The sequence below is a fragment of the Pseudozyma flocculosa genome (assembly GCF_000417875.1).
Source record: "Pseudozyma flocculosa PF-1 unplaced genomic scaffold scaffold00016, whole genome shotgun sequence".
NCBI classification, from domain to species: domain Eukaryota; kingdom Fungi; phylum Basidiomycota; class Ustilaginomycetes; order Ustilaginales; family Ustilaginaceae; genus Pseudozyma; species Pseudozyma flocculosa.
In genome coordinates this window covers 1-21,691 of record NW_006920884.1, presented here as the reverse complement: position 1 = coordinate 21,691, position 21,691 = coordinate 1, and the positions used below count along the sequence as shown (strand labels likewise).

Below are 21,691 nucleotides of genomic sequence, written 5' to 3'. Positions count from 1 at the left end.
GACGGCGTGTGCCGCCCACCGGCTTGATCCCCATCGGGCCGCAGACCGCAACAGCCTGTCGTCGGACCCAGCCGTCCTGCCGTATCGTCGGCTCTTGGTGCGACCCTCGTCTCGACTACTCTGGTCTCTCCTCCGTACCGCGGAAATGAACGGCCGCTAGACTCAGGCTGCTCCAACAAAGAGGCCACCGATCGTACAAAACTCCATACCTCTCGCTTCTTCGGCTGCTGCGACGATCCCTCTGGTCCGGGTGATCATTCTCGGTCTCGCCATCGCCATCGCCGGCTGTTGGCTGCCGCTTACACCCCCACGTAAAGTGGGCAAGCCCAACCCCCCGCCTTCAACCCAGCCATGAGCGAGAGGCATGCCAGCTCCTCAAAACAGGCCGGCTCCTCGGCCGACGCCCTCTCGCCTGCTTCTTCTACCTCGACTTTGCGAGCCGCTCCCACGACAGGCAGCGAACAGGCCAGGCAGAGGTCCCGCGGCCAGATGGCACGCAAGCAGAGCCTCGCCGACGGCATCGCGCTCGGATCGGGCCTTCGCTCGGCCAACTTTCCGCCCTCTTCGCCACCACCAGCCTACCACCCGCACCCCTATCAGACCGCCGCGGATCTGCGCCAGTCTTCCCACCTGCGCCAGCGGCCATCAGTGTCTCGATCTCGCCCAGCTAGCGGGGCTGCATCCGAAGAGCACGCAGACCTCGTCACGCCCCGCGGCGGCGCCAACAGCAAGGGCAGCAGGGACGTCCGCCGGAAACGCAAGCGCAAGGCCCACGCTCCGCAGCCACCCCTCCTTGGAGGCCTCTACTTTTCCGACCTCATCGTTGTTGCCTTCTTCTATGCCCTCAACCTCCTGCGCACCTGTGGGCTCGCAGAGCTCATGGATGTCGCCTTCAAGGGCACCGCCTATGCTGGTGAGTTTAGCGCCGCGTCGCCTCTCTCCTGCGAGCGCACAGTTCGCGTGGCCGACGCTCGGCGCTGACAAGATCGCGCTCATGCTCTGCCTTCCACCGTCGCTTCGCATCCGGCAGTGACGCGCTTGCCTTTTGAGTTTTGGCAGAGGTGGTCCCTCAGCCGCTATCCACCCGCCTCGACCGCGCACGCCCAGCGTCCATCGTCCCACGGGCCGGACGGATCGCGCTACCTGCAGGCCATCCGCCACAGCTCGCGTCGACAGTCGCAGAGGCAGGCGCGGCGCCACAGCGATGGGTCCGGCCACGAGCTCACGCAGTCCTCGACCTCTGCCGCTACCACCTCGGACGAGGACGAGGCCGACGACGCGCATCAGCTCTCGCCCTTCCACCACCTCGTCATCCTCCTCGTCCGCTTCGCCTGCATCAGCTTCCCGCACCTGCTGCCCCGCGTCCTCTTTGCCGAGGAGACCATCGGGCCGCTCGTACGCTGGAGGACCGGAGGTGGGGCTGCCGGCATCGTGCGCGAGTTCACAAACGAGCCCGCCGACCGCCTCGCCCCGACTTCCGACTCTGCGGCTCTCACCGACGGGCAACAAGCCTACGGCGGTGATCGCGAGTGTGGCAAGGCAGCACCCCCTCCGTCACCCGCACCGGGCTTCCGGGCCTTCTGGATCGGGCCCGATGCCCACATCCCCGTCGACGTGAGGCGGCGCGACCCAGAATCCCGCCATGCCACCACGGTCCTGTATCTGCACGGCGGCGGCTTCTCGCTGGGCTCGGTGGCCTTTTACGCAGAGGCTCTGATCCGCATCATGGCCAAGGTGGCCCTCTACGAGCGAGACGCTGGTGAAGGGGGCTCGAGGTGCGTCGCCGTCGAGTACGACCTCAGCCCCTCTGTCCGCTTCCCTGCGCCTCTGCTGCAGTGCCTGCGTTGCTATGCACACCTCGTCGAGGTCGAAGGGATCGACCCGGCGAGCATCACCGTCGCTGGAGACAGTGCCGGCGCCAACCTGGCGATGAGCATGCTGCTCTGCCTCGACGGCCAGGCGCGCGACGAGCCGCTTATGTCGGAGCGCGACTGGTCCAAGCTGCCGATGCCCGGAAAGGCCGTCTTCATCTCTCCCTGGGCCGACCTTCGGCCCTCTGGATCGCATGCGTTCGCCCACCTCCGCGAACAGCATCTCCGATCAAGACCGCGAACGGCCGCCAGCAGCAGCAACAAGGGCAGCTCCACAAAGGAAAGCGCGTCTGCGACGGCGAAGGCAGCTCCGAAGCCATCGGTGTGGACCGAGGCAATGGCCGAGTACGAGTGGGACTACGTTGCCGCCGAGGCCCTCCTCCACTTTGCCCAGGTCTACGCGGGCGTCTTGGACAAGCCACGCCGAGTGCGCGGCCCAACGGGCTGGGTGGCCAACTTCTGTGCCATCCTCGCCGGCGATCCGGAGCCACCGCAGGGGGTCGAGGCGGACAAGCCGGGAGCACGACCGTACGCCTACAACCCGCTCTCCGTGCTGTCGCGCCTTGTCACGCCGCCGACGACGCGGCTGGCCAAAGCTGCGCATACGGCGCTGACCGAGCCACTGCTCGACCTCGGAACGCAGCGATTCAGGGCGCCCGGCAGGCCCCGTGCCGATCCCTTCCAGAACGACAGGCAGTCTCAGCGTAGCGGCCTTGAACCGCTCTTTCCGTCCCGCGAGCGCGAGACCGACGCAGTGGCCTCGACGGCCGACCTTTTCGTGCCTACTTGGGGCTTCTCCGACAGCGACAACGAGGACAATGAGGCGGAACGCGATCCGCGTCGAAGCAGTCCGACGTTTGCAGAGGCCGTCGACCGACTCGAGAACCACATCTTGATCAGCCCGGCCCTCGGCGACTGGAGCCGCATCCGCCTCGAGAGGGGCATGCTGGTGACCTGGGGAGAGCGCGAGAGGCTCGCCGATGACATCGAGGCCTGGGCAAGCAAGGTCCGTCAACAACAGGGCCGGGCGAGTCCGGCGTTCGGCGAGCCTACAAGTGAGGATTCTCGTTCTCCCTCTTTGTCGACCAGCAGAACGGCAGGCACCGCCCAGCATGGCTCGCCAACGCAGGGCGGCGATCACGCGGAGCACGTCGGTTCCTTGCAGCACAGGAGGGCCGTGTCATCGTCCAAGGACAGGACAACGATGCCGCGGCAAGATGGCCCGGCACCGACCGAGGCGTCGTACCTGTGCACGGCAGTCGAACACGGTCCCTCTGGCGTTCACGCCTGGCCGTTCGTCTCGATGTACCTCGCCGGCACCGAGGCGGAGCGGGAGAAGGGGTTGGATCTACTGGCCAGCTTCATCGCCAGGCCGCCTTGGCAGACCTCGCAGCCGGACAAGCCGCGGCCCGACGCCATGATCGACGATGCTGCCATCAAGCAGGCCCCGCTGACCATGAGCCTGCCGGCCAGGAAGACGTCGTCCGAGTTCCTTATCCCGCAGTCGCCGCCGCATCACGATGGCCTGTCGCCGGTGGGCTCGCTGCCCTCGGACGTCTACGATGACGACGAGAGGCACTACATGTTCAACTCGCGCTCGCGGGAGGAGTCGCTCGACTGGGATAGCGTCGAGCTCCGGAACGAGCTGGGCCTGCGCGGGGTAGCAGTGTCGTCCTCGTCTTCTTCGCCCGAGGGACGCTTCCCGCCCGAGCCGATGTGGAACGAGCCTACCCCGACGACTACCGGCGGCAGCTCCCCGGTCGTCGATCGAGACCGAGGCTCTGCAGGCGGAGCTGAATCGCCTCGTGTGGGGCTTGGCCTTGCTGCATCCAGGCTGGCAGACTCGCAAGCGGCGGCCGATATTCTCAGCGGCCAAGCAGCGCAGCCTGCTTCCTCCGGGCCCCACACAGCGGAAGCCTCCGATGAAGAGGGATGGGAGAGCGATGGTCCTGCATTTGCTGCCGGCACCAAGGCCTCAGTCACCAACGTCTCGGCGCCGGCGAAACGGGCCGCTGGCAAGACGCTCTCGCGAAAGCGCAGCAACAGCCTGGGCAAGCGCACCAAGACGGCGACGTCGTCGGCGTCGTCCTCCGTCATGAGCACGCCCAAGGCGACCTCGACCGCCTCGTTCGCAAGCAAGGCGCCCGAGGCGCCTGCTAGCCTCAAGCTCGACCCGGTCCACCTCTCGGCTCCCACCTTCCCCGCCGCATCCTACGCTGCTCCGCCGAGCGTTGCGTCGAGCTCGGCCTTTATCTCGTCGCCACCTTCTCGACCTGATATGTCCAAAATGTGGGGCGGGATCGAAGTTCGAAACGTCCAGGCTCGACGAGACGTGCTGCAGTCGACGCAGATCTCTGGCCGCTCCGTCATGCCCCAGATTGGCGAGCCGCGGCGCAGCGGCATGACGCTGGCCGAGATCGAGGCGCTGGAAGAGGCCGAAGAAGCCGCGGCATCGGCGAATGCCGGCGGAGCTGCAGGGGCTGGTCCATCGCCGCTAGCAAGCGACCCGTCCAACAGAGGCCGCCCGGCCGGCAGGAGCAGCAGCCGGGATCGCCTCTCGCGCATCCTCGGCAGCGCCTACGAGTCGGACCCGGACCTGCCGCTCAACGACGCCGGTGGCGCCCACGACTCGGACTCGGACTCGGAGTCTGACTTTGCGTCGCCGCGCATCGGCGCGGTGGCATCGCCGCGCTACGTCGACGACGGTACGCTCTCGTCGTCGGCGCAGCACCCGCTGTCGATGGACCCGTCGTTCTACGGCCTCTCGTCGTACTCGACGTCGCGGCCCGAGGGGCTGAGCGACATCGCCGAGGAGGACTCGCAGTTTGACGCGTCGTCCGAGTTTGGCGTGCGCAGCCCGAGTGGCGGCGGCGGCGGCGGCGAGAGCGAGAGCGAGGACGAGTCGGCGCCGAGGTGGGACGAGCGGGGCTTTGCGTTTACCCCTAGCGGGCGCGAGGCGGAGCGGCTGCGAGAGGCGCTCGATGAGCGCGAGAGGCTGTGGCGCCGTCGTCGCGCCGAGAGCGACGAAGAGGACGAGGTTGAACCCGCGCGGCCCGGTGGCTGTCGACGCAGTCGATGCAGAATCAAACGACGAGCACGACGACGACGACGACGAGCACGACGACGACGACGACGAGCACGACGACGACGACGACGAGCACGACGACGACGACGACGAGCACGACGACGACGACGACTCGGACGTGGGCGGCTACCAGGAGGACAGCGACGACTTTTCGCCCCGCGATCCGGCACGACCTCGGCAGCCAGCGGCATCAAAGGGCCAAGACGACGTCGGCACCCGCTCCCCCTCGGCTGCCGCCGCTGCCGCCACTGCACCGGCCTCGACCTCGACGTCTTCCGCCGCCTACCTCTACGCGCTCGGCGTCGGCGCGGGAAGGAAATCGCCTACGCCCAGCATCAGCTCGTTTAGCAGCCAGAAGAGCAAGGAGGATGTATGGTGGTAAACGGCCCAGTCCAGTCACGCCACCACCGTCCGTCCGTGCGTGCGTGCGTGCGTCAACGTGGTCTCCCTTCCTCACTCCTCCCTCACCCCTTCCCCTCCATCCCCTCCATCCCATCCCATCCCATCCCATTCCATGTTCTCTATACCCACCCCTCACCGCGCTCGTGCACACATCTACCTACGACTTTCGTTTCCATTCCAGACCCTCCTCCGCCCATCAGGAAGCGCACAGACCCTCTTTCCAGCACCATCGCTCGCCCGCCCGCCCTCGGGCAACTCTCCACCAGCCACACAGTCTCGGGTTCGTGAGAATGGAGGGGGGAAGGGGCCAGAGCCACGCGGCTACTTTCTGGCGGCCCTTTGGAGATTTCTTCGAGCGAGGGTGGAAAGAGGGGAGGGGGGGTGGGGTTGGCAGGGACAAAGTAGACGGAGCGTGGGGTAGGAGGGGGGAGGCGGTCGGACGCGTCGAAACGAGGGGGGAGCGAGCGAATTTGGGAAGCGCAGGATCTGGAAAGCAGGATGGGCATACGGCACACTGACGCGCGCTGCGTCGGGACTCGAACGGTGCTGATCGACGGTGCCGAACAGGCCTGCCTGGCGCGCATGGACGGTGCCGAACAGGTCTGCCTGGCGGGGCTTGCTGGCCTAGTCCAGTCTGGTCTGGCCTGACCGAAAGGCGGAAGGATGAGGCACCATCGACGACGACGACGGCGGCGGCGGCGGCAGGGAGACGGGCCGACATGTGACCCCGCGCCTGCCTCCGGCGTCGACGCATCGCTCGGGCCAATCGAACCGCTCGCTGACTAGGTCACGACGTCGGGCCAGGGTCTAGGCGACCGGGGCAGCCGCGGCAGCCGACGCGGCGGCGGCGGCGGAAGCCGCGGCGTCCTCGAGCACCTTTTCGGCCTTGATTCCCTCAAAGCCGATGGCGCCAACCTTTTCCTTGATGCCGAGCAGCGAGTCGGTCCAGAGGGGCGCGCTGGCCTCTTCGACCTCGCTCTTGACAAACAGGTCGGCAAGGGCGTCGGTGCCCGGCTGGGCGGCGCGCAGGTCGTCGACGGTGCGCAGGCCCAGCGTCTTCCACACGTCCTGGAGCGCCGCGACGAGGTGGTCGACGTCGGCCGACGAGTGGCCGGGCGTCGGCGTGATGCGCAGCCGCTCGAGGCCGCGCGCCACCGTGGGGAAGTTGATGGGCTGCACGTAGCACCCGTGCACCTCGAGCAGCATGTCCGAGGCAGCCTTGGCCTTTTCGGCGTCGCCGACGAGCACGGGCACAATGTGCGACGGGTTGTGCTGCAGCGGGATGCCCGCCGCCAGCAGCTTGTGCTTGGTCTCGCGCGTGCGGATCTGCTGCAGCTGGCGCGACGCGTTGCTCTCCATGAGCACCCGGATGGCCGTGTCGGCGCCCGTCAGCACGGCCGGCGGCAGCGTGGTGCTGAAGATGAACTGGGGCGCAAACGAACGGATCATGTCGACGAAGCGGTTGGAGCCGGCAATGTAGCCGCCGACGTTGCCGTAGGCCTTGCCCAGCGTGCCCGTGATGATGTCGATGCGGTCCATGAGGGTGCCCTCGAGCAGGCCGGGCGCCATGCCCTTGGCCGACTGGGCGGCCCAGTCGAGGTGCTCGGCGACGCCGGCGCCGCGCGGGCCGTACATGCCGACGGCGTGCACCTCGTCGAGGAAGGTGATGGCGCCGTACTTTTCGGCCAGCTCGATGGTCTCTTCAATCGGGCCGACGGTGCCGCACATCGAGTAGACGCTCTCAAAGGCGATGATCTTGGGCGTGTCGACGGGGATCGACTGCAGCTTGGCCTCGAGGTCGGCCATGTCGTTGTGGCGGTAGATCATCTTGCGGGCGCCGCTGTGCTTGATGCCCTGGATCATCGAGGCGTGGTTGCTGGCGTCGCTGAGGATGACGCAGTCGGGCAGCTTGGAGCCGAGGATGGTAAGGGTGGCGTCGTTGGCGGCGTAGCACGAGCCAAACACGAGCGCGCCCTCCTTGCGGTGCAGGTGAGCTAGCGTGCTCTCGATGCGCTCGACGTGCTGGTTGTGGCCGGCAATGTTGCGCGTGCCGCCGGCGCCGGCGCCGTACTTGTCCAGCGTCTCCTTCATGGCGCTCAGCACCGTCGGGTGGCGGCTCATGTTCTGGTAGTCGTTGGCGCACCAGACGGTGATCTCGTCGCCCTCGTCGGAGAGGTGGCCGCGCGAGGCCTTGCCGGCGAGGCGGTTGATGTTGTTAAAGTAGCGGTACGACTTGTCCTTGTGCTTGGCCGTCAGCTCGTTGTGGTAGAAGGCCTCGTAGTCGAAGCCGGGAGTCTGCTTGGGCTGCGGCTCCGGGTGCATGCCGAGGCCCGAGCCGGGGGTGCGGGCCTGCTTCTTGATGCTCTGCCTGCGGTGGTTGGGTATGGCGGCGGCGTCCGAGGCGGCGACGGCGGCGAGCTTGCGGGCGTGCGGGCACTTTTCGACGTCGCTCTCGCCCTGGATGCGGACGCCCTCCTTGGCGTGCAGGCGCTCGATCTCGTCGGGGCGCGCAAACGAGGCGTACTTGGGCGCGTTGGGGCGGGCGACGTAGCCGCGCCTCTGACCGGCCGAGCCGGGGGCGAGCATGTCGTGCTTAAAGGGGCAGCCGCCGCCGACGCCGCCGGCCGAGGGACGGGCAAAGGTGCTGCCGGAAGCGCCAAAGGTGGGCATCGAGGTGTTGGAGGTGCCGGCGCCGAGCTGCTCGGTCTTGACGGCGAGGCTCTGGCTCATGACGGGGCAGTCGAGGGCGCGGTTGACGAGGCTGGTGGGTCCGCCCGGGTGGACCAGGGTGGTCGACATCTGACGCAGCTGAGGCATCGAGATGCGGCCGAGGTAGGGGCAGGCCTGTCGGAACTGGCGCAGCGAAGAGAGCGAGCGGTCCATGGTGGCAATAGTAGCTGGCTGCAGCACGGAGGCGAACGAGGTGGGTGTAGGTTGGATCGGTCGGCGAGCCAGCAGTCAGGAAGCGGGCTCAGTAGAGGATAGGACGGAGGGTGTCCGCAAGTCGGTCGGTAAGGATGGGAGGGTAGGAGAGGCGATGAGTCGAGATGTGGTGGTGATGGTGAAGGGAAGCGTCGGGGATGGGTCGAGGCGGCGAAGGCGAGCGAGCAAGAAGATGTTTCGCCGCGCGAAGCCAGCGGCCGCGGCGGCGGGTCTTCAGGTTGCCCGAAGGCGCTGCCCAGAGGGTTGGGTAAGGCCGGCCTGCTGATTGGGCCGCTCGCCGCTCCCTCGAACCCTAACCCTACCGTAACAGCCTCCGGCCCCTCGGGGCCAGGCCCGGCACCAGGCCAGGCCCTCCGGTCCGCACCCAGACAGGCTTCGGCCCCACGGCGTCAGCCGACCATGATCTCTCTCTTCGGCGGCCGCGTGTCGCATAGCGCACCCCAAACCTGGCCTGGCCTGGCCTAGCCTTCTTGTTGCCTCTCGCTCCAGGGCCGAAGGGCAGACAGGCAGGCAGGCAGGCTTAAGCCCGTGGTTGCGTGGCGAGCCGCCCCTCGTCGCTGCCTCGTTCTCATTCACGCCCTGCTCGCCGCACCGCCTCGACAGGCCCCGCCTGTTGCCCATCGCACCATCGCGACATCGGTCCGAGGAGCCGACGCCCGGCGCACCGGAGCGTCGCCTTCGGCCAACCAAGCTAAGCAGCAGCAACCGCCAGCTCGACGGGCGTCGGTTTTGTAATCGGGATGGGCCGCAATACAACAACAACAAAAAGGAAAACCCAAGCGGCAGGCCAAAAGAGCGCTCTTCGCTCTGCCACAGCAGGCCCGCGTCTGACTCGAGTCGCCGGCTTCAAACTTTCAGCCGGGCGCAGAGGGCCGACAGGAGGCGCGGGACTCGGGCGAGTGGTGGGCTCCACGGGATGGCGGCTCGGCAGAACAGATGGATGCCCGTCGGGCTCTGTCACGCGCACGCACGCCTGGCTGACAAATCCACTCTACCGATCGACTGCGGCCACGTCTCGGAGCCGCCCCGATCAGGCCTGTCTCCGCCCGCTCCCTTGCCTCACGGTTCCGGGACAGCCCTTGCGCTCCCCCTCAGCAGCTATCCCCACCTTCGTTGCTCGGCATGGGATGGCCTTGTCCCTCGTCGTGGCACGCTACAGGCAGGTTGGCACGGCGATGCTGATCCCCGTCCCAAATCAACTCGATATCGCAGAGCTCGGTTCCCTGGCGAGCGCGAGGGCTGAAGAGGCAAGAGGGCCTTCTCACGCCATGACGCGCCAGTATGAGCTGCCTGGCCTGGCAGGCCTGCATGGCTCAGTCTGCGACACGCGCCCGGGAGAAGCCTTGGACGAAGGGTGAGGGGGGAAAAGCTTGGGCTCACTGGCTCGTCGTCGATCCTCTGCTCGACACCCGATCCTGAACCCAACCCCGGACGGTGCAGGGGCCAACACTCGTTCTAGCTGACCGACACGCTTCGGCTCGGACCGCATCCGCGCGAGGAAATCGGTCTTGGAACAGAAGGAGGCACACACGACGGATCACGCTGTCCAGAGGCCTGCCTGCCCCTTGACCTTGGAAGGAGATCGCATTGCTATTCTGCTGTTCCTGTCACTTCCCAAGATCCGCCCGGCGACCCGACCCCTTCTTACTCGGAGGCCTCCCTCGGCTTCGAGATGACCTGGATGCCGCCTGGATCGCGTCCATGACATCAAGGCAATAATTGACCAGGGAGCTCGAGGGTCAGCATCCGCTCAGCAGTCCACCTGCAGCATTCTTCGTCAAGCACTCACGGTGCAGGGCGAGGAGGTTGTCCCGCGCGGGGCTCTGGCCATCCGGCGACGGGGTCCTCTCGATCCGGAACTCGGCATCGACCAGAACGCGGTAGCTGGCGTTGCAGACGAAACCACGGAGACAAAGGCGAGGGCGAGGTCCAAGGCAGCGCGATGAGATATCCGTCAGCTGGCCCAGTCCTCGGAAGTGTTCGACGCAGTGTGGCAGTCGCGACACTTACCCCTTCTTGATCGACTTCATGCGCTCGACGCCGCGGTCGCCAAAGACGTAGAAGCGGTGGTAGCTCGTCGTCTGCTGAGCCGGCTCTGTCAGTCGAAAACAGAGCAGAACGGGCGCAAAGGAACAGATCAGCTGCCTTGGCCCTTGTATCTTCTTGGACGCGCCAAACGGACGCGGCCGAGGCGCGGCCACTCACCGCCGTTCTCCGCGGGCGGGCCAGCCGGCGGGTCGGTGGTGGCGACAGTGTATCGGACATAGTCCTTTCCGTTCTTCGTGCTGCGGACCTCGGGGTCGGCGGCGAGGCGGCCGAGGACCTGCATCCGCGCCAGGTCGTTTCGGACGGCCGAGGTGGACAGCGCCTGCGGGGCGGTGACGCGTCAAGAAGCGCGAGGGGGAAAGAGGCCACACTCGTTCAGCACCCTGGTTCAGCCGCAAATACAGTGGAAGAAAGCAGGTTTGCGACACTCACGCGGCTGTTGACGGCAGCGCGGACGCCGCCAAAGACGGAGGAGCGCAGAGAGGTGGATCCGATCATGGTGGGTGGTCGAGGCGGATGCGAGCAAGGAGGAGTTGGCGACCGTCGAGGCGTGGATCGGATGGCAAAAAGAGGGTGAAGCGGGGCTGCAAATGGACGAGAGACGATGGTGGTGGTGGTGGTGGTGCTGGTAGTGCCGGGGACGACGAGGTCGAGGACAGCCGTATGGCAGGTGGGCAGCGGGGGCAGGCAGACCAGGGTGCGCGCATGGGCCGCTCCCCTTTGTCCCCTGCTCGCGAGTGTTTTTTGAGCTGCCCTGCTGCTCTGCAGGCCTGCCAGGCGAGGCGCGCGCCCCCTTGCTCACGTCTCTGTCTGCCTGCGAGGTAGTCTGGCAGAGGTGGCAGGCCGGCCCGCTTCGTCTGCCTCGCGCGTCGCGCCGCACAAAGAGCAAGCGCAGGGGTGGATATGGATCGGATCCGACGGATGCGGCGCAAGGTTGCAGGCTCAGGGTCGAGGGGGCCGTGGCATGACCCTGGCCTGGCCTGTGTGGCGCCTTGAAGTGGAGGAAGCGGAGCGTGCTTGCAGCGCAGCGAGATGTTGGATCCCGAGCGGTGCAGGGGCGGGGAGCTGGGTCGGGTCGGTCTAGTCCGGCCTCGACATCCCCCTCGCCTCTTGCCACCTCTCCATCACCAGCCACGCTCTCACCGCCTTCGCTGCCACGACCTCGCCCACTCACGAGATTCATCCATCCGTCGCCATCCTCGCCTCGTCGCTCCTCCTTGTCCGCCTCGGTCGCCAGCCTTCCCTCGTCCGCACCCTTGCCTCGTCCCGCCCTCGACCCCTCTCGACTGCCCCTTTGCCGTCTGTCAACATGTCCGAGCACAAGCCCTTTATGGTGTGAGTTGGGCGTGGCAGTCTGTTCGATCTAGCGAGCCCTGGCTGAACTTGCCGTCTTCGTTTGACTGTGGTGGATCCGGCTGTCCCCCGTTAGCGTCTTCAAGGAGGGCGCGCCGCAGAGCGCCATCGACGAGCAAAAGCAGCGGATCGAGAGTCAGGGAGGCAAGATCAAGCAGACTTTCGACTCGCCCATCATCCGCGGCTTCTCGGCCACCATCCCCGACGCCATTGCCAGCGAGCTGACGACGCAGAGCACCGGAGGCGGCCACGAGCACATGTGAGTGCCCGGGGCAGCACGTCGTCGACCCACCGCACCGGTCGAGATCGGCGCAACAGCACGCTGATCCTCGCCACCTTGCCTGCGTGATCCCGTCTGCTACCCCTTCTGCCCTCGCAGCGAGTACCTCGAGCCCGACAGCGAGGTGCGCACCATGTAGGGCCGGCCAACGACCCGTGCCAGAGTTTCTTGCTTGCCAGCGCCTTGCCAGCGCCACCCGCGTCCGTTTCCCTCGATGCAGAATAGACGCACGCGCACCTGAATCTGCCATCGCCACCTCAGCGATAGAGATGGCGTTGGTCTAGAGCCAACAGAAGTGGGCCGAATGTCTTGTTTGGCTGCGTGGAGCGCACGATTGGACTGCAGAGATGGATTGCGAGGCAGGTCGGCGGGCGACGACCACCACGGCTCAGCCGAGTCGAGCTGGCTGTCCGCCAGGCATGTGTTGATGTCAGGCGGGTCCGATGGCTGGCCAGGGAGTCGAGAGGCAAGCAGCAGCGCCCAAGTCGTAGTGCCAGGTAGGGCGCCGCCGGTTGAGACGGGGAACCCCCTCCACAACCAGGGCGGCGCTCTTTGGCGGCGGCGGCAGGTGGCACCGTCGTGAATCAGCTGGAAACCTTCTGGCCAGCCTCTCCTCTCCTCCTAGCTTGCTTCCCACCTCGTCTCCCTCTGCGCCCTCGTCGACCCTTCGCATCAATCGGATCCACTCAACTTGGCCCTTTCGCTCCTCCGCCTCGACGCTTCGCCTCGACGCTGCGCCAGCCGGCCGCCAAGCCGGGGCCACACACACACACCATGACGCTTGACGGCCCTCATGCCGACCGTCCTTCGGTCCCGTCCCGACGGCTCCCTCTGGTCGTCGTCGAGTCTCGGATGGCCCCGCACGCCCTTCCGCTCCTCCAGCTTGGCGACTTGGCTCCATCCCTACTGCTCCCGCCCTGACCTCTACCCCCTTCCAGCCTGGACAGACCGCTGTCACCGCCGCATCGTAGCCACTCTGCTGCCCATCCCAAGTCGACACCCCGACGCACAGCACAACGTACAGCGCCGCGCCGCTCGGCCAAGGTCAGTCGACGAGTGCACGACATGCATCATCCAGCACCCTCTTTCGACGCCGTCCGGCCGCGCCGCGATGACTCGACCTCGGGCAACAACGACGACGAAAACCACGATGGCCTCGATGGTCACGCCAGCGGCTCTCGGCCCCTCTCGGCGTCGAGCAGCCATCCTGTCCTCGCCTTTGACCCCACCGACTTTGACACCCGCATCAAGCTTCCCTCGTCCTCGGCGGCAGCTCCCGGCCACGAGGCCTACGCCTTCAGCCCACCAGAGCCGCCGACCCAACGACAGCCGGGTCCGCAGCCTGAGCAAAGCGATGACGAGGAAACGCGGTCGCCGCAAGCCTCGCGACGGACCGACGAGGACGAGCAGCTGGGACAGCTCATCGCCCTCGACTTTGCAGAGCAGAGCGCCCCCCAGCACCAACCTCCCCCGCCACCGAGCCTGGACACTGAGCAGTTCCCCACCGAGCAGGACAGCGCCCCCCTCCAGACCCTGCCCGAGGGAAGACGGGTCAGCGGCTTTGAAGCACCGCCAGACGCCGGGGACAGCACCTCGGCGCCCCGAAAGCAGCAGCAGCAGCAGCAGCAGCAGCCGCAGGAGCAGCCGGAGCAGCCGGAGCAGCCGCGTTACCCGCAGAGGGCGACATACTTCGATACCGCCCAGCGCAGCCGATCGATTGCTGCTCTCGACCAGACATCGCCCCGGCGATCCGTCCAGTCTCCTGACGAAGAACCTTTCGGAGGCGGTCCCGCACCACCTCCAGCTTCCAGCGCGCGCCACCTCAGCACAGGCAGGTCTCCCGACTCGTACCAGGAGCCAGCGCCCTACGCCGGACCCGGCCTGGTCGGTCGGCAGCTCTCTGAACGACGGGCGCCCGCCGCCTACGCCCAGCCCGAGGACTGGACCTACGCCGGCCCTTCGAACTCGGCCTCGTTTCACTCGTCGGCTCCGGGCACCTCCGATCGCCACCGCACGCCTCAGGAGCTTAATGCCAAGTACGGCAGCAAGTACGTCCCCGTCACGGCCAACGAGCCCGTTCCCGAGAAGCCAGTCTGGAGCCTTGGAAGCACCCTGCCCCGAGTACGGAGGGCGCCCAAGTCGGTCAAAACCATTGACCGGCAGTCAAGGCCACGTGTCGGAGCTTCGCAGTCGAGCGAGAACGCGAAAAGGCCGTTCAGCTGGCTCGGGCGCGGCAAGACCCTGGAAGAAGCCCGGTCCGTCTCCAAGCGCAGCGCCTCGGGAAACGAAGTCGGCTGCTCGGAGAGTGAAGAAGGCCACAACCGCAGCCACGACGAGTTGCGCGATTCAGGACGTCTGCCCAGGGGACAGGCGCTAGCCACCCTCGGCAGCGCGGCCAGGCTCACTCAGGACGTCCGTAAGGGCTGGCACGACGAGGACCGCGCCGCAGGTTCGCATGGCCCCCTCGAGCCTGGCAAGCGACCCGACGATGGTGCCGCCGACCTGGCCGAGATCGACGTGGACCGCTCGCTGATGGCCTTGGCCCGGCACAGCCGTCCGTCAGTGCCCTTTGACGAAAATGACCGCCGCGAAGGACAGCACGGTCCCCCCCATGGCGACGACAAGGCGGGCCGTCGACTTCGTGAGGCGCGGCAGAGGCTGCTACAGGAGGCCGACGAGATCCAGGCGCGCAGCGCGGGAGATGCTCGCAAAGACATCCTCACCGACGAGGCGGTCCATCAGGACGAGGAGGGTGATCCTGTCCCGATCAAGGAGGGCTCGACCAGCAGGGCCGATCACGTCCAGCGCCGGCAGTCGCAGCCCGGCTCTGCCCAGAGGCGCTCAGGCAGCCACGGCCAGAGCGGGCTTGGCACACGCGGCGCTGGCGGAGGAGGCGGGGCAGGCAACGGCGGCGACAACGACTCAAAGCTGCCCGAGAACTCGTCGAGCATGGACCAGACCCGGCATCCAGGCCTCTCAGGCGCCCGACCGCCACCCCGGGGCAGGACAGCCGGTGGACCCGCCGTCGGGGTCGGCACCCGGCACGCCTCGAACGTCAGCGCCAGCGCGCAGCACCACGAGGCGCCGCAGCTTCAGCGCAGTGCCTCCTCCCACATGTCTGCGAGGACGCGGCGGTCGTCGCACCCGACGTCGCTCCGGCGGCGAGGGCATCCTCCGGCGTCGCAGGCTGGTCGCGACCTAGGTGGCCGAGCCGATGACCAGTCGACGGACCCGGCACAGGGCGACGACCAGCTGCGCAAGTCGACCTCGTCATCCCAGCCGACCACCGACGACGGCCGCATCGGCCACATCGAGGCGCGCCAGGCGGCGGGTCCCAGGAAGAGCGACGAGGAAGGCGGACGTCGCAGCGGCGGTGGCGGCGGTGGCGGCGGCGAAGACACGCGGACTGCCTGGATGCAGAACAGCATGGGTCGCCAGTCGGCGTCGAGCGACGTGACCGCCACCAACAGCGACAGCCAGTATCGGCTCCACGACGACGACGACGACGACGACGACGATGGTGCCGGGCGGTTCCAGCGCAGGGCAAGCGAGACGTACGACGCCGTCGACGACCTGCAGCGGATCGCCTTTCCGAACCTGTGGAGCAAGTGGCGCTTCTACTCGCGCGAGTTTCTGGCCGAGCTCGTGGCGAGCGTGCTGCTGCTCGTCATCGGCACGGGCGTCAACTGCCAGGTGCGCCTGTCGGCCGCCATGAACTCGACGGGCGGCAGCTACACGTCGCAAAACACGGCGTGGGGGCTCGCCATCATGTCGTCCATCTACCTCAGCGGCGGCCGCAGCGGCGCCCACGTCAACCCGGCCATCACGCTGACGCTCGCCGTCTACCGCGGCTTCCCGTGGAAGCAGGTGCCGGTCTACTGGTCGGCGCAGCTGTTGGGCGCCTTTATCGGCGCCGCCATCACCTACAGCCTCTACCTGCCCGCCCTCAACGAGTACGAGGGCGGACCCGACGTCCGCACCTTGACCGGCGACCACGGCTCCGGCGAGCTCTTTGTCACGGTGCCTCAGATTGTCACCACCGTCGCCTCGGGCTTCGGGACGGAGCTGGTGGCCACCACCATCCTCACCGTCATGGTGCTGGCCGTCGGCGACGAGACCAACGCGCCGCCCGGAGACGGCATGACGGCCGTCGTCCTCGGCCTCGTCCTCATCATGGGCAACATGGCCTTGGGCTGGTCGACGGGCTTTGCCGTCTCGCCGTCGAGGGACCTCGGCCCGCGCATCCTGCTGGCGTGTCTCGGCTACGGCCGCGAGATCTGGACGCACAACTCTTCCTGGTGGCTGTACGGCCCGCAGGCCGGCTGCTTTGCCGGCGCCATCCTCGGCGGCCTCATCTACGACCTCACCATTTTCACTGGCGGCGAGTCGCCCATCAACTATACCAGAGAGGCGTGGCAGGATGCGACGCCCAGCCGCCTCGTCCGGCCGCTCCAGGAGGCAGTGGCCCGGTCGCAGCGGCAGAAGGCGTGGAGAGCCAGCGGCCAAGGCGACGACGACGGCGACGACGACGGCGACGACGGCAGCAGCTTCGGCCGCGGCCAGGGCAACGGGACGTCGGACGGCCGTGGGCGCGCCAGGTTCGGCGGGCTGTTCTCGAAGCGCGTCATGGGTGGCCGAGCGGCAAAGGAGGAGGCGGACCGGCTGGCGAACAAGGTGCGCGACGGCGGCGGTGGCAGCAGCCGTGCCAGCTCGGCAGCGTCCAGCCTCTCTTCCGGGCGCGGCGGCGGTGACCCCGCCCCGCAGCGCCAGCTCGATGTGCGGCCCGGCCAAGGCGGCAATGACTGGCCTACCTCGCAGCACAGCGCCAGCATGCTCGAGCTGCAGGAGCGCGGTGGCGTCGATGTCGGTGGTGGTGGTCGTCGGTGAGGCTGCATGGTGGAAAAGAGCGCGGCCCGCAGCGTGCCGAATGGTATCATTGTCTTGCTTGCTGGCTCCTGCCTCGCCTGTCCTCCATCGTCTGTTCGTCCCCCAGCCCGAGGCGCACGACCTCCCTCTCCTCGCGCAGCCACATCGCGCTCCGCTACGCCCCATCGCCGTAGAGGGCCCGCATCTCGTGGCCCAGCTCGACGCGGCGCTTGCCCTCGATCCACTCCATCGCTTCCTTGTACGTCTGCGGCATGACTCTGCGCGTCGGCGGTCCGACGTCGAAGCTGAAGTGGAACTGCCGGGGCCGCCGGTGTCGAAGCAGAAGCCGGGAGGGACGGAAAGTCAGATCGTTCTGCCAGCGGAACGAGCAAAGAATGGAGGCCGCGCCAGATCGAGGGGTGCACCGGCACGGCCACGGCCACAGCCACGGGGGCGACTCACGGTGTTGCTGCGGCTGCCGACGCCCGTTTCGAGGTTGACGACTTCGGCGAGGACGCTGACCCCCGCCACGGCGTGCTTGCCGTTGGCCGCGTCACCGGACTCGTCAGAGTACGTCACCTGCGACGAGAGGCGCAGGATGGCGCCGATGGGCACGGGAGCGTGGAAGCTGAGGGCGTCGAGGGAGAGGAACTGGACCTGGCGGTGGACGAACGAGGCGGCCACCATCCACGCCAGCTCGTAGGCCGAGCGCATCAGGAAGCCGCCAAACACCTTGCCGTGCACGTTGCGCTGCTGCGGGTGCAGGTGCATGGTCGCCGACAGCGCCGTCTTGCTCACGGGGACCAGGTGCTGGTCCGCTCCCGCCGCCGTCGCCGCGCCGCCGTGTCGCTCGTCGCTGGCCGAAAAGAGACCGGCGCGCAGACCTTCGAGGTACTGCGAGTGCAGCAGCACCGCCTCGTCCTTGGTCGGCGGCACCCGCTCCAGCGACGTGGCCGCCTCTTGACGCTTGCGCTTCTTGAAGCCTGCACGATGGCCCGTTCGAAGAGCGACGAGAGTCAGCTTGCACAGGCAGGGGAGAGCTGGCGGCTCGGGCGGCGTCGGCGTCGGCAACCTCACCTTCTCCGATGGCGTAGAGGCGCTTCTCGGCGTCGGTCTCGACGAGCAGCGGTGCAATCTTCTGACTCTTGAGCGTCGAGGCGTTGCGAGCCGCCATGGTGAAGCTGCGGAGGGCGGCGACGGCACTCGCAATGGCAGCGGCGTCAGCAGACAGCTCGAGCTCGCAACGGCCACCAGGGGCCCTGCCGGCCAGCTTGCTGCAACCAACTCACCGACCCGTCAGGCAGACCTTGGCCGGTCCAGAGAGGTTGTCGAGGCGCTCGATGCTGACAAACACCTCCATGCTTGACGACCCAACCTGTGCGGAGCGAGCAGAAGCAGCGAGCGATCCGCCATGTCAGGTCTCGTCCGCCGACGGGCAGCGTGGTGCGAGCCCTGCGTTCGGCCAGACTCACGTAGATGACGTGCCCGCTCAGCCGGTAGTTTGCGTCGGCGCGCAACGGCTCGAGCAGGTCGAGGCGATCGACCGAGGCGGTGACAATGTACAGGGGCGCCGACACGTCTCCTGCGCGAGGGGCGGCGCCGAGGGCGTGCTGGTACGAGATGGCGCCGGCCAGCGTGTCGAGGTCCTCGAGGATCTTGCCCAGCCGCACCATGCCCGACGTGGCAATGTACTTTTCCAGGAGCTCCGGGTCGTCGCGGAACGGAAGCCACAGCTCGACGTAGCTCTCGGCCATGTGCTTGGGCTTGAGCAGCTCCGCCTCGAGCTCCGGCGTCAGCTCGATTGGCCTCGTATCGCCCGGCTGGGCGTGCACCTCGTTGACCCAGCTGCGCTTCGGCGCCAGTCGAGCTGCGGAGCGGGCAGGAAGCAGCAGACGATGCGCCAGGTCAGCCGCCGTCCAGACGCCCGTCCTCGCAGCACCAGCCTCTATGGCACGGCGAGAAGATCGCAAACTCACTGGGCATGCGGACCTTGATGCGCTGCGGCAGCGTGCCCCGCACCTCGGCCATGAGCGAGCCCATCTCGCGCACCGTCTCGGTCTGCTGCTGCGTCCGCGAGGCCTGGCTGGCGTTGCATCGCCGCGATAGGAGCGACGGCGAGCGTGCGGGCGTTGCGAGCGTCGTTCTCGTCGCAGCGCGGAGGCCGCAAGCCGCCGCAGGGAGTGAAGTCATTGCGAAGCGCTGATGCAGGCGAGGCGGAAGGCTGGCGGCAGTGGTGGTGGTTGGTCCGAGGCCCGGCCACCCGCTAAAGGCGGGGAATATGCGGGGGCAGCCCAGAGGCCTCCGCCACCCGAATTCCGAGAGAATGGGCCAGATTCTCGCCACGTGGAGCCAACCCTAACCCTAGCCCTAACCCTAAGGGTTCCATCTATGAGGCAGAACGTGGATTGGGACGCATCAGCCATCTTAGAAGGGGCTGCCCAAATAAAGTGAGTATGGCTGCCTAATGAAAGTTGTAGATATCGTTGAGGAGAACAAAAGCTTGGCTGAGCCATACAGCAAGTGTCTTGGCCGTTGCTGAGAAAAACAGCCGGAAAGTTTTCAAAAACGAGTCGAGAACGACCAAAAACGCTGTCAACCCTGCCAGAGTGTACCAGCAGCCCATCCGAACGGTTCAATCTGTCACAGCAGCCTCAGAAAGGATACCAGTGAAGTCTCAGGGCAAGTTGATAGGAAGAAACTCGAAATACCCTGGAAAAGGGGTGTCAGACAGAGCGTTTTTGCTTGGAAATCGGCAGGAATGTCGATGTATTGGCACCAAAGAGGAGCGCAACCCCTGCTCACCCTATATTGCCAGAAGGCTGCTGCCAACAGCTACCCAATGCTGCAATCAGATCACAATTTCACCGCAAGGATGGGGAGAAATGGCAGAAGAACAGCTTCTACCCGCCTTCTACCCTCGCCCCAGCAGCAACTGCTCAGCCCACAGCGGTCCAATCTGTCAGCAGTCTGTACCATTTGAAAGCTGCAGTCAACAGCTTGACAACGGTGCCAGTGTGCAGAATTCTGCTTGCCTGGTTGCTGAGCTACAGCAGAAACAAGGTAGAAACAGCAAAAAAGTGCTTCTACCACCGCCAGTCTCCAACCAGCAGCGCTACAGGGCTCAGATTCTCACCAGAGCTGCTCCATATCATCAACTACAACGCTGCAAAGTCTCAGAGCTGCAGCCCTCCTCCCTGGCCCGACAGAGCAGCTTGAAATCTCAAAAATGCAACTTTTGACAGGCTCTGCTGGGCCAAATACAAATGCCAGCTGCGCCAAACTTTGGCAGCAAGTTGACAGTGATGCTGACAGTGGAACACCAAAGTTTAAAGGTGTTTGGACAAGAATTGACTGAAAAATGGCAGAAAAACCAAGATCCTGGCTGCTTCTACCCTTCTACCTGCCAAACTGACCATGTTTTTGAAGTTTATGGCCCGCGTGCTACATAAATTTTAGAATTTTTGGCGACCCCTAGGGTTACAAGGTGATCTGGGCAGGGTTAGGGGCGGACCGATTCTTGACAAACTAATTTTATATGATAGATAGGCCACTTGTATCCTACCATGCAAAGTAGGGGGGTCAGCAGATGAGCGGTCATGGAGATCGGAGCCTTCAAAGTTGGAGCGTTTTTGTCAAAAAGTTGTCAAAACCCAAACGTTGTTGCACCAAAAGGGGCGTAATGGAGGGTAGAAATGAGGCATACAAAGAGGCAGGGCTTTCCCTGGAAGGTCAGGGAGTGCAGGTGGAAAAAGTGGTTTTTGGGCCAAATCCTAAGGGGGGACCCTTGGGACCCCCTGGCTGACGGCAAAATCTCCACCGATCTGTCTGAAACTTTTGTGGTAGAGGGAGAGGGGCACAGCCAATGGGCACCCCAATTCCTGGCTGGATCAGACTTGGGGTTGGGGAGGAATGTCCAAAAACGTCAACCCTGAAACAGGGTTACGACTCTATTTCAGGGTCGCAAGTTGCGTTTCCGGCCCGACACCCAGGGTTAGGGTTACAAGGGGTATCCCTCCAAAAAAATTCGGGGTTGACCTTTTTTTATTGGCTAGATAGAAGGAGAAGGATTGGAATAGCAGGATAGACCCCCGACCCCGGACCTAAAAATGAAAACTGACGGAGCTATGGCCCGTCAAAGTTGGGGTTGGCTTATGTAAGCGACCTGAAAAGTTGCTCGGATCGCTCTGGGCCCTTATTGAAAGTTGTGCATAATACCAATGCAAGGCTGCATGCAAAAGATGGGGGCAATCGGAACGCTCAGTGGACGGCAAAACAGGAATTTGCATTTCTGACGATTGTCCTAAGGGTCCCCCCTTAGGACCGGGCCGACAAAAAAAGTTGCTCAGATTGGCCTGGGCCCTTAATGAAAGATGTGCAGAGGCCCATACTGAGCCTGCCTGTGGAATGGGAGCGCTTTTGCCCGGTTGGTTGTGGAGCAGTTGGGGTTGGAAGTTGGAGTCGGGGTTGAGCCAACCCCATCGGGGTTAGAGCCAACCCCGATCGGGGTTGAGCCAACCCCGACCAACCCCGACCAACCCCAACTCCCTCACAAGGGCCCACAAAGGCCCCAGTCTGCATGCAATGGCAAGCCCAAGGCCACTACAGTGTTGGGCACGGCCCTGCTGCCCTCTGCCATGGTGGTGCACAGGCTGGTCACACTGGTTGGGTGGATATTTACATTGGAGTGAAGGGGATGGTATGTACAGAGGATGGCAAAGGCTATGGACAGAGGAAGGAAAGGCTATCTACAGTGGAAGGGTTACTCTACTTGCCAAGGCACTCATAGTGGTTCCTGCGCAGGTGGATCAGACCCAGGTGTGGTCCCCTGGCACCCTCTGGGTAGAT

At 65.7% G+C, this 21,691-nt stretch overlaps 6 protein-coding genes across 6 annotated transcripts; 3 read left to right on the top strand and 3 right to left on the bottom strand.

Moving 5' to 3' along the window:
- Positions 1-351: 351 nt before the first annotated feature.
- PFL1_04697 (uncharacterized protein) lies at positions 352-5,338 on the top strand (the record flags this gene model as incomplete). The annotated part of the gene is made up of 3 exons (XM_007882226.1): positions 352-913; positions 1,031-4,908; positions 4,988-5,338. 3 exons carry the CDS (start codon positions 352-354, stop codon positions 5,336-5,338), a joined length of 4,791 nt encoding a protein of 1,596 aa, XP_007880417.1.
- An 827-nt stretch (positions 5,339-6,165) lies between these two features.
- On the bottom strand, positions 6,166-8,241 carry PFL1_04696 (uncharacterized protein; the record flags this gene model as incomplete). Its single annotated transcript, XM_007882225.1, has 1 exon — positions 6,166-8,241. The coding sequence occupies one exon, from the start codon at positions 8,239-8,241 to the stop codon at positions 6,166-6,168; it is 2,076 nt and encodes a 691-aa protein (XP_007880416.1).
- Positions 8,242-9,945: 1,704 nt separating this feature from the next.
- PFL1_04695 (uncharacterized protein) lies at positions 9,946-10,845 on the bottom strand (the record flags this gene model as incomplete). Its single annotated transcript, XM_007882224.1, has 5 exons — positions 9,946-9,989; positions 10,091-10,185; positions 10,312-10,396; positions 10,507-10,669; positions 10,780-10,845. The coding sequence occupies 5 exons, from the start codon at positions 10,843-10,845 to the stop codon at positions 9,946-9,948; spliced, it is 453 nt and encodes a 150-aa protein (XP_007880415.1).
- An 811-nt stretch (positions 10,846-11,656) lies between these two features.
- On the top strand, positions 11,657-12,119 carry PFL1_04694 (uncharacterized protein; the record flags this gene model as incomplete). The annotated part of the gene is made up of 3 exons (XM_007882223.1): positions 11,657-11,682; positions 11,777-11,959; positions 12,080-12,119. 3 exons carry the CDS (start codon positions 11,657-11,659, stop codon positions 12,117-12,119), a joined length of 249 nt encoding a protein of 82 aa, XP_007880414.1.
- A 926-nt stretch (positions 12,120-13,045) lies between these two features.
- PFL1_04693 (uncharacterized protein) lies at positions 13,046-16,867 on the top strand (the record flags this gene model as incomplete). The annotated part of the gene is made up of 1 exon (XM_007882222.1): positions 13,046-16,867. One exon carries the CDS (start codon positions 13,046-13,048, stop codon positions 16,865-16,867), a length of 3,822 nt encoding a protein of 1,273 aa, XP_007880413.1.
- A 154-nt stretch (positions 16,868-17,021) lies between these two features.
- On the bottom strand, positions 17,022-19,036 carry PFL1_04692 (uncharacterized protein; the record flags this gene model as incomplete). The annotated part of the gene is made up of 6 exons (XM_007882221.1): positions 17,022-17,162; positions 17,309-17,829; positions 17,924-18,027; positions 18,136-18,221; positions 18,319-18,713; positions 18,823-19,036. The coding sequence occupies 6 exons, from the start codon at positions 19,034-19,036 to the stop codon at positions 17,022-17,024; spliced, it is 1,461 nt and encodes a 486-aa protein (XP_007880412.1).
- Between the last annotated feature and the right edge of the window lie 2,655 nt (positions 19,037-21,691).